At 40.7% G+C, this 10,000-nt stretch overlaps 1 protein-coding gene across 3 annotated transcripts in view; it reads right to left on the bottom strand.

Annotated features, from left to right (window-relative positions):
• Nucleotides 1-10,000, bottom strand: part of LOC126985234 (glutathione S-transferase 1-1-like) — a 91,424-nt gene that overhangs the window by 37,055 nt on the left and 44,369 nt on the right. For 2 of the 3 annotated variants that reach the window (XR_007738408.1, XM_050839847.1), the window contains exon 4: nt 7,390-7,448. Coding sequence is in view for 2 of the 3 variants with exons in the window: in XM_050839847.1 (XP_050695804.1) it covers nt 7,390-7,448 (59 nt within the window). In the remaining variant the exon portion in view is untranslated. Of the gene's footprint in view, nt 1-7,389; nt 7,449-8,597; nt 8,657-10,000 lie in introns of all 3 variants that reach the window. The other variant, XM_050839848.1, reaches the window with a different exon arrangement.

Raw genomic sequence — 10,000 nt, 5'->3', positions numbered from 1 at the left:
CTTCATATTCGCTTAATTTTTTTTTTTTTGTATTTTTCTTTTCACGCATTATTTTTTTTCCTAACTTCTTCACCCCTCTTGAAATCTTCCTCCTCTTCTTCCTCCTCCTCCTCCTCCTCCTCTTCCTTCACCTATCCAGCTTTCCTTCTACTTCCTTTCTTTATCTTCCTTCCTTGCTTTATTTAACCCCAACGTCCAAATTATCTTTAGAAGTACTTAAAGAGAAGGGGAGGAGGAGGAGGAGGAGGAGGAGGAGGAGGAGGAGGAGGGAGGGATATGGAGGAGTTTGTGATAAGGGTTATGAGTTTGAGGAGGAGGAGGAGGAGAGAGAGAGAGAGAGAGAGAGAGAGAGAGAGAGAGAGAGAGAGAGAGAGAGAGAGAGAGAGAGAGAGAGAGAGAGAGAGAGAGAGAGAGAGAGAGACCCTGGGAGAAGTGTAGCGGTGGGAAACACACACACACACACACACACACACACATGCCTAACGTCCAGGTAAGGTGATTAAAGGTACACATCTGAGCGAATACCTGTGTGGGCTCAGGTATGAAGAGGAGGAGGAGGAGGAGGAGGAGGAGGAGGAGGAGGAGGAGGAGAAGGAGGAGGAGACAAAACAATTGTATATTACCAAAAAACAAAAAACAAAGAGAAAGAAGATAAACAGATAATAAATAAATAGATAAATAAATAATGATAAAAAGAAGCAAAGTTATGAAGACAATGAAGACAGGCGGTGGCTGAGTGGTTAGTGTGGTCGCGGCGTTCAGGAGAGCCCAGGGTTCGTATCCCGCCCGCCGCTACAAATAAGCTGGCAGTTTTTTAGTCACCGCCGAGTGTGTGGGTGATGATTTGAAGGAGATGGATGTGAGGATGATAGTGATGATGATGATGATGATGATAAGAACATAAGAACGTAAGGGGTCTGCAAGAGGCCGGTTGGTCTATACAAGGCAGCTCCTGTACACCCCACCCCACCTTACCTCACCATCCATGGCTTCATCCAACCTCTTCTTGAATGTGTCTACGGTATTGGCACCCACAACATGGCCAGCCCAAGAAACAAAAAATAAGAAGATTAACTAAGAGTAAGAATAAAAAGAATAAAAAAGAGGAAGAGGAAGAAGAGGAAGAAGGGTTAAAAAAAAATTAATAGGAGGAAGAAAAAGAAAGAGGAAGAGGAGGAGGAGTAGGAGGAAGAAGAGGAAGAAGGGAAGAAAGCAAGAAAAAAACTATTAACAGGAGGAAGAAGAAGGAAAAGAGGAAGAGGAGGAGGAGTAGGAGGAAGAAGAGGAAGAAGGGAAGAAAGCAAGAAAAAAACTATTAACAGGAGGAAGAAGGAAGAGGAAGAGGAAGAGAAAAAGATCACTACCCACAAGCTGTCCTGAAGACCACCTATCAACCCGGACTCAACATTCTCTCTCTAAGGTGAGGATCAAAGATGAGCTCGAGGGGCAGTATGAGCCGAGCAGGATGGCGTCACTATAAACAGCTGCCCGCGCCACAACCGAGAGGGGCCGACCACCAGGACCCGCCAAGAAAGTCTACGGGAACCACAAGCCAGAGGTGAAGTAACAACAGGAATGTTAAAAAAGAAAGAAAATAAGAAAGAAAATATAGAGAAAAGAGAAAATAAGAATGTGATGTAAGTGAGGAAAGAAAGAAAGAAAGAAAGAAAGAAAGAAAAGAGAAAATAAGAATATAAAAAGGTGATTAAAAAAAAGAGAGAAAGATAGAAAGAAAAAGAAAGAAAAAAAGAGAAAATAATAATATAAGTGATTAAAAAAGAAAGAAAGAAAGAGAGAAAGAAAGAAAAAAAAAATAAACCTTGAAAATATTGAAACCTAAAAACGTAAATAAATAATATTAATAAAAACAAATACCATACCATACCAAGATACCCAAAAATCGAGGAGGAGGAGGAGGAGGAGGAGGAGGAGGAGGAGGGGGTGGGGGGCACGAGTCTAGCTACTACCCGGGTCCTAATACGGGCGTGTAGGTCCTAGCGAGCGAGCCTACAGGTGTCGGGGCCTTATAGAGCGGGGCGGGCGGGGCTCCTTATAAGAGAGAGGGGCGGGGTGTGCAGGAGAAGGAGGAGGAGGAGGAGGAGGAGGAAGTGCGTGGATGATGATTTGGAAGAGGAGATGGATGTAAGGATGATAATGATAATGATGAGGAGGAGGAGGAGGAGGAGAAGGAAGAGGAGGGGGAAGAGGAGGAGGAGAATGAAGAAGAGGAACATATGTGAGGAGGAGGAGGAGGAAGAGGAGGAATAAGCAAGAAAGAAGAAGAGAGAGAAGAGAACGAAGAAGAAAAAGAGGAGGAAGAGGAAGAAGAAGAGGAGGAGGAGGAGGAACATATGGGAGGAGGAAGAGGAAGAAGAGGAGAAAGCAAGGAAGAAAATTAAAAGAAAAAGGAAGAAGAGAAGAAGCAAAAAAAGAAGAGGAGGAGGAAGAGGAAGAGGAGGAAGAGAAGAGGTACACAGGAAGGAGAATGAACGGAGAGGAGGAGGAGGAGGAGGAAGGGAACGGAACGGAACGGAAGAGAAGGGAGGAGGGCCAAACGGAGAGATGTAGAAAGAGGAGGAGGAGGAGGAGGAGGAGGAGGAGGAGGAGGGCGTATCCCAAATAGTATGAGGGAGAGAAGTTTCCTTGAAGAATCAGTTCCTTAAAAGTCTTCTGAAGGGAGAGGAGGAGGAGGAGGAGGAGGAGGAGGAGGAGGAGGAGGAGGAGTGTGACCAAGTAAAAGGGAGGGAAGGAAGAATATGGAAGCGGCAAGGGACTAAAGATAGGAAGAGAAGGAGGGAAGGAAGGAAGGAAGGAAGGAAGGAAGGAAGGGAGAGAGAGAAGACAAGAAAAGAGGGAGAAGAAGGAACAAGGGAGAGAAAGAGAATAAGAAACAGAAGGAAGAAAGGGAGAAAGGGAGGAATGGAAGAATGGAGGAGGAGGGAGAGAAAGAATAAGAGGAAAGGGAGAGAAAGATAGAGGGAGAGAAGAAAAAAAAACAGAGGAGGAAGGAGGAAGGGAGGAAAAAAATGGAGAAAAAAACAAGAAATAAAGAAGAGGAATAAAGAAGGAAGGAAGGAAGAGAAGAAGAAAAGAGGAGGAAGAGAAGGAGGAAATACGAAAGAAAGGAAGAAGGGAGGAGAAGGAGGAAGGGAGAGAAGAACGAAGGAAAGAAAATATGAAGGGAGATTATGAATGGAGTGAAGAAGGAGGAGGAAGAGGAGGAGGAGGAGGAGGAGGAAAGGGAGAGAGCAAAACCAATGGAAGGAATGAAGGGAGGGAGGGAGGGAGAATAGGGAGGGAGGGAGATATAGGTAAGAGAGACCCACCCTTACCTAACACTGAGGTAAGGGCGTGTATGTGCGTGTCTGTGTGTGTGTGTGTGTGTGTGTGTGTGTGTATGTGTGTGTGTGTGTGTGTGGGAGGCGGTTTTGGACTTTGAGGGAGAAGGACACAAGGGCGATTAAGGGCCCCTCCTCCTCCTCCTCCTCCTCCTCCTTCCTCCTCCTTCATCTCATACAGGTGAGAGAAGAAGAGAAGGTGGAGGAGGAGGAGGACGAGGGAGAGAAGAAGGGAGGGAAGGGCCTTAACAAGTGAAGGAAGAAGAGGAGGAGGAGGAGGAGGAGGAGGAGGAAGAGGAGGAGGATTAACAGGTGGAGGAAGAGAACAGTGTCTTGGTGTGTGTGCGTGTGTGTGTGTGTGCGTGAGAGAGAGAGAGAGAGAGAGAGAGAGAGAGAGAGAGAGAGAGAGAGAGAGAGAGAGAGAGAGAGAGAGAGAGAGAGAGAGAGAGAGAGAGAGAGAGAGAAATACAGATAATCACGAGAGCTTTAGAGAAGAAGAAGAAGAAGAAGAAGAAGAAGAAGAGGAAAAAGAGGAATATAATAACAATAAAAAACGTAAACAAAAGATAAATAAATAAATAAATAAATAACAAGAAAAAAAGGAAAAACAAACATATAAAAACAGACAGACAGACAGACAGACAGACAGATGGATAGACAGACAGATAGAGAGAGAGAGAGAGAGAGAGAGAGAGAGAGAGAGAGAGAGAGAGAGAGAGAGAGAGAGAGAGAGAGAGAGAGAGAGAGAGAGAGAGAGAGAATGAATGAACAGACAAACTGACAGATAGATAGATAGATAGATAGACAGACAGACAGACAGACAGGAAGGAGATAATAAGATAGAAATAAACAAGAGAATAACGGAGGAAGAGGAAGTGTGTGTGTGTGTGTGTGTGTGTGTGTGTGTGTGTGTGTGTGTGACTGTGGTGAAGCGTGACACACACACACACACACACAAAATTCCTCAGGTGTGTGTGTGTGTGTGTGTGTGTGTGTGTGTGTGTGTGTGTGTGTGTGTGTGTGTGTGTGTGTGTGTGTGTGTGTGAGAGAGAGAGAGAGAGAGAGAGAGAGAGAGAGAGAGAGAGAGAGAGAGAGAGAGAGAGAGAGAGAGAGAGAGAGAGAGAGAGAGAGAGGATAAATGAATGAATAAAACACAAACAAACACACACACACACACACAAACAAGACAGGTGTGTAGGTGAGGGAGGAAGGTAAGAATGAAGGAAGGTAAGGAGGGAGGGAGGGAGGGAGGGAGAGAAGGAGGGAGGGAGGGAGGGAGGGAGAGAAGGAGGGAGGGAAGAAAGGTCAGTGCTCCAGGATGCAAGTTGAGTTATGGCTCGGAACATTAACAACTTCAACTTCTACTATTAATATATGTCTACTAGGTATCATTTTTTCCCCTCTCTTCTAAGTCAACGAAGAAATAACATCAGTGCCAACATCACATATTCGTAGAGGTATGAATGGATGGAAGTTATGCCTCGAAACATCAACAACTTCAACTTCTACTATTAATATACGTCAACTAGGTACCATGTGTTTTTCTCTCTTCTAAGTCAACGAAGAAATAACATCAGTGCCAACATCACATATTCGTAGAGATATGAATGGATGGAAGTTGAGTTTTGGCTCGGAACATTAACAACTTCAACTTCTACTATTAATATATGTCTACTAGGTATAATTTTTCCCCTCTCTTCTAAGTCAACGAAGAAATAACATCAATGGCAACATCACATATTCGTAGAGGTATGAATGGATGGAAGTTGAGTTTTGGCTCGGAACATTAACAACTTCAACTTCTACTATTAATACATGTCTACTAGGTATCATTTTTTTCCCTCTCTTCTAAGTCAACGAAGAAATAACATCAGTGCCAACATCACATATTCCTTGAGGTATGAATGGAAGTTGAGTTTTGGGTCGGAACAATAACAACTTCAACTTCTACTCTTCTGTCTAGGTGGTGTTTTTCCTCTATTCTCTCAACGAAGAACTAACATCAATGGCAACATCTCTTATTTCATATTTCCTTCCTTTCTCCCTCCTTCCTTCCTTCCTCTCCCACACCCTTTCCGTCTCTCATTTTTCCTTTTCCTCGCTTTTATTTTATTGCTTCTATTCGTATATTCTTCTTCTTTTCTCTTCCTCTCCTTCTCCTCCTTTATCCATCTTTCTCTTGTATCATACCTCCTCTCCCTCCTTCCTTCTCTCTCCCCCTTGTTCTTCAAATCCTTCTTCTTTTCTTCCTCCCCTTTTCTCAATCCTTCACTATAATACCAAGTCCTTAAATTTTAGTAGTCTCCCATTAACAAATCATTTTCTTTCACACATAGAAAACGGGTCCTAAAGGCATAGACTAAAGAGGAAATGCTCGCTATTTGTTAAGGCACTCTTTAGAAAATATATATTCATCTACACGTTCTATTGCTTCTATTCGTGTTTTGTGGTCATTATTTCCTCTCTTTTCTTCCATGCTTCACTTCCTTTCTTGTTTTTCTTTTGTTTTTCCATTTTCTTTCTCTCCCTTTCCTTCCCTTCTCTTCCTTGTTGCTTCTCTCCCTCCCTTTCTTTCCCTTCCTCCTCCTCCTTTCTCCCTTACTTCACTTCCTTTCTTACTTTCTTTATTCTTCTTTATTTCCTTATTCTCCCTTCCCATTCCTTTTTCTTTCTTCCTCCTTTTCCTCCTCTCCCATACTTCCTCTCTTATTTTCATTCTTTCTTTTCTCTTATCCTCCCTTCCCCCTTCCCTTCTCTTCCTTGTTTCTCCTCTCCCTTCCTTCTTTCCTTTCCTCCCTCTCTCTCCTCTCACTTCACTTTCTTTCATTTCTTATTCTTTATTTCATTTTCTCATTTTCCCTTTTCCTTCTTCATCTTCTTCCTCCCTTCCTCCTCCTCCTCTCCCATATCAACTTCTCCCTCTCACTTTCCCTTCATAAAACATCGTAGACAACATATATAAAACAAAATGATAGATTGAATAACATGATAAACAGAAGGAATATGAAACGATAGCCACTTACCTTCCCTGTACACCCATAATAAACAACGTAAACAATGTAAACAATAATCCATGCAACTTATAAGGTAAACAAGAGGATGCAAGTGTTGTTTATGTACACGACAAACAAGACACAAACAAAGACATTCTCCAAGCAACACAAACAAGGTAAGTCTTATAGAAGCAAACAAGGAAAGCCAAAACTACACCAAACTAAACAAAGAACAAGGAAACAATAGGATTTTTTTTTTTAAACATGAATTTCACATCACAAACAAACACACAAACACACACTGGTGATTGTTTTTTTTTTTTTTATCTCTCGAGTCAAACTGATTTATTTATTTATTTATTTTTTAGTTGCAAGTTAAGAAGAAAAAAAGAATGGTGGAGTTGATCGATGCAGAGAAGAAGAAGAAGAAGAAGAAGAAGAAAAAGAAGAAGAAGAAGAAAGGAAGTAAGATAAAAGGAAGGAAGGAAAAAAGAAAACAAAAAAATGAAGATAAAATAATAATACAAGCAATACAATAAAAAAAAAGAGTAGTGGGAACAGTTACAGAAAAAAAAAATAGAAACAATATTAAAAAGATGAAAATGAGGTAGAATAAAGGAATGAAAATGAGTAGTTAAAAGAAATATAGAAAAAGAACATAATTGATTGATGATTGATAGTGTATTGTTGCAAATAATTGATGACAAGGGAGTATAGTGGAAGAAGAAACGAAAGAATAGGATTGATTGATTGATTGATTGTTGAAAAGAGAATGACAGCAAGGGAGAGAAAGAAGAAAATTATATACAAAAGAAAAGGAAACTGAGTAGAAAAGAGATAAAATTGATAAAAGAAAGTAATGTTAAATAAATAAATAAATGTAAAAATATGAATAATACTAATGAATAAAATGAATACCTAAATAACTATTAAATGAAAGAAAACGGGAAGATATTTTAGGGGTGACTTTTAAGAGGGAACACCAACACAGAGAAAACGAGCACATTATAGGGGTAACTTTAAGAGAGTACACCAAGACACATGAACTAACAACGTACCTTTCCCATAGAATAAAGCTCTGATCGTTGAAGGTTGGGACTGTGTGTTGTGGGTTCATCTGCACGAAACACAACACATTAGAACACAACAACAACAACACAAGACAACAAGAAGACACGAACAACATCGAACAATAACAAAAACAACACTTAACCACAGTCACACCCTTGCCTCACTATCCATTTTCATCACTGTCACTATTATGGTCATGGATAGTGAGTTTATGAATGGGGTGTTCCGTTTTCTGTGACTGTGGAGCGGTGACTGTACTAAAATCACGTAGAGGGGGGAGGGAGAGACGACGGTAAAATGGAGACGGACAAACGAGATAAAGACAGAACATCATATCTGCTGCCTGCTTAACGTATCTACTCTCTGCTTCTTGTCGTGCAGCAGCAGCAGGGACAATAACAGCAGGGGAAGTATCAGCAGTAGATAAATAACGGAGATGTAAAGGAGAGGAACACCAGAGGACAAGGTGCCCACTGTAGGAACGAAGGGAAAAGACGGACGAAAGACACAAGGGAAGGTCAACATGGCTAAGTATAGGTTGAGACTGATCCGTTTTCTCTGTTCTTGAGGTTTTCTTTGGTAGGGGATTTTAAGGCCCACTATCTTAAAAGCATTTAAGGGCTAATTATGCTATTTTATCTTACACAAGCAATCACAACACAGCTTTTTATATGCACACAAAGAACGAAATATATAAAAAATGAGTGAGTATAGCACTGATAGACTTATTATTCTCTGGCATTCAAGGTTTTCTTTGTTAGGGGATTTTAGGGCCCACTATGTTAAAGGGATTTGAAGGCTAACTATTTTACACGACACAGGGACTTACAAATAATTTTTTAAATACGATATAAGAAACGAAAAGCGTAAAAAGAAGTTACTAAAGCATTGATAGTCTCATTTTCCTCTTGTCGTATGTGTTTTTAAAGGACAAACGAACATAAAAAACACCTCAGGTGGACTCAAAACCACAAAACCGATTCTAATATTGAAATCGAGAGACACGGAACAAAAAACAAATATATCACGCATTTAAAACCTTACTGACCCCTCGAAAACCTTCCAACGACAGAGAAAACGGCCCAGGGGCACCCTAGACTAGACTGCAGAAGTGTGACGCCCAGGCCAGCGGCGCGGACGAGGACGAGGACGAGGACTGTGAAGTGAGCTAGTCCACCTCGCCCCAAAATCTTACCTCTCCCAGAGTGCAAAATCGCCCTCGGTCAGTGTAGGAACAGTGTGCTGCGGGTTCAGCTGTGGAGGTCAAAGGAGGGGGGTCAGGGGTCAGAGTTCATGCATGGGCTTAAAGGAGACGCCGAGATGAGAAAGACTGAGAAAGAAAAAAGGGATTGGAAGTCACGCAAAGGCTTGAAAATAAATGGAAATGGAGAAAAATTAGTGAGATGTGAGAGAAAAAGGGAGGAAGATGGAATTAGAAGTGTAAGACATCGCGCAAACCTTGAAAATAAGTAAAAGTAAGTAAAAACGTGTGTTGGAAGATAGAAATAAAGTTAGATATAGATAAAACAAGATAGAGATAAACCTGGAAGTTAGATTTTTAGAGAGATTAAGTTTGTTACGCAAGAATAAGTAGATAGTATAATAGTAAATAGATATAAAAGGGCAATAGAGATAAGAAGAGGTGAAGGGGAAGTTAGAGAAATAGAATAGAGAAGAATATAAGAGGAATTAGAGTCTTCGAGTACTTAGGAGTTTTAAAGAAGTTAGAGTTATTGGTAGAAGATAAGAGTTAGTGAGAAGTTAGAAGTTATTAGAGGCGAGATAGGCAGAATAACATAACAGACACAATTAAAGAAAACGGGATGTGGTTATTACTTATTAATGAAGAAATAAAGAAAAAAAGGGTGAGAAAATTATATTAAAGGTCAAAATTGGCGTAAAAATATGAAATTCACTTAAAAATACCAAAAAAAGTGTCGCAAAAATTTTCAAGACAAACACAAAACTAAAAGAAAAAATGTATTAGTTCAAAATATTAATATTTTTTTTATACTTACAAGTTACTGAAAGGTTTAACAGCGATGAAATAAATAATGAAAAAAGTAGAGAGAGAGAGAGAGAGAGAGAGAGAGAGAGAGAGAGAGAGAGAGAGAGAGAGAGAGAGAGAGAGAGAGAGAGAGAGAGAGAGAGAGAGAGAGAGAGAGAGAGAGGGGATATACCGTACAGTAAGGATGGAGATGAAAAGAGGGAGAAAAAAGGAAAGAGAACAAGAGATGAGAAGGGGAAAGGAAGGAAAGGAAGGAAGAATGAAGAAAGAAAAGATAAAAAGGAAAGAAAAAAGGACGAAAAGGAATAACAAAGAGGAAAGAAATACAAAATAGATATAGGAAACAAGAAACTGGAGAACGAAAGAAAAGAATAAAATAATATGAAAGAAAGAAAAGAAGGAAGGAAGGAAGGAAGGTAATGGTTGAGTGGGATGTGATGTATGGTAGGGCGTGAGAAGCCTACCATTAACATACCATTAGAGAGAGAGAGAGAGAGAGAGAGAGAGAGAGAGAGAGAGAGAGAGAGAGAGAGAGAGAGAGAGATATCCCCCCCCTCCACACACACACACACACACACACACACTCACAT

The sequence above is a fragment of the Eriocheir sinensis genome, chromosome 59, assembly GCF_024679095.1.
Source record: "Eriocheir sinensis breed Jianghai 21 chromosome 59, ASM2467909v1, whole genome shotgun sequence".
NCBI lineage: Eukaryota > Metazoa > Arthropoda > Malacostraca > Decapoda > Varunidae > Eriocheir > Eriocheir sinensis.
Note: the sequence above shows the minus strand (reverse complement) of the source record. Positions and strands in the feature narration are given on the sequence as shown.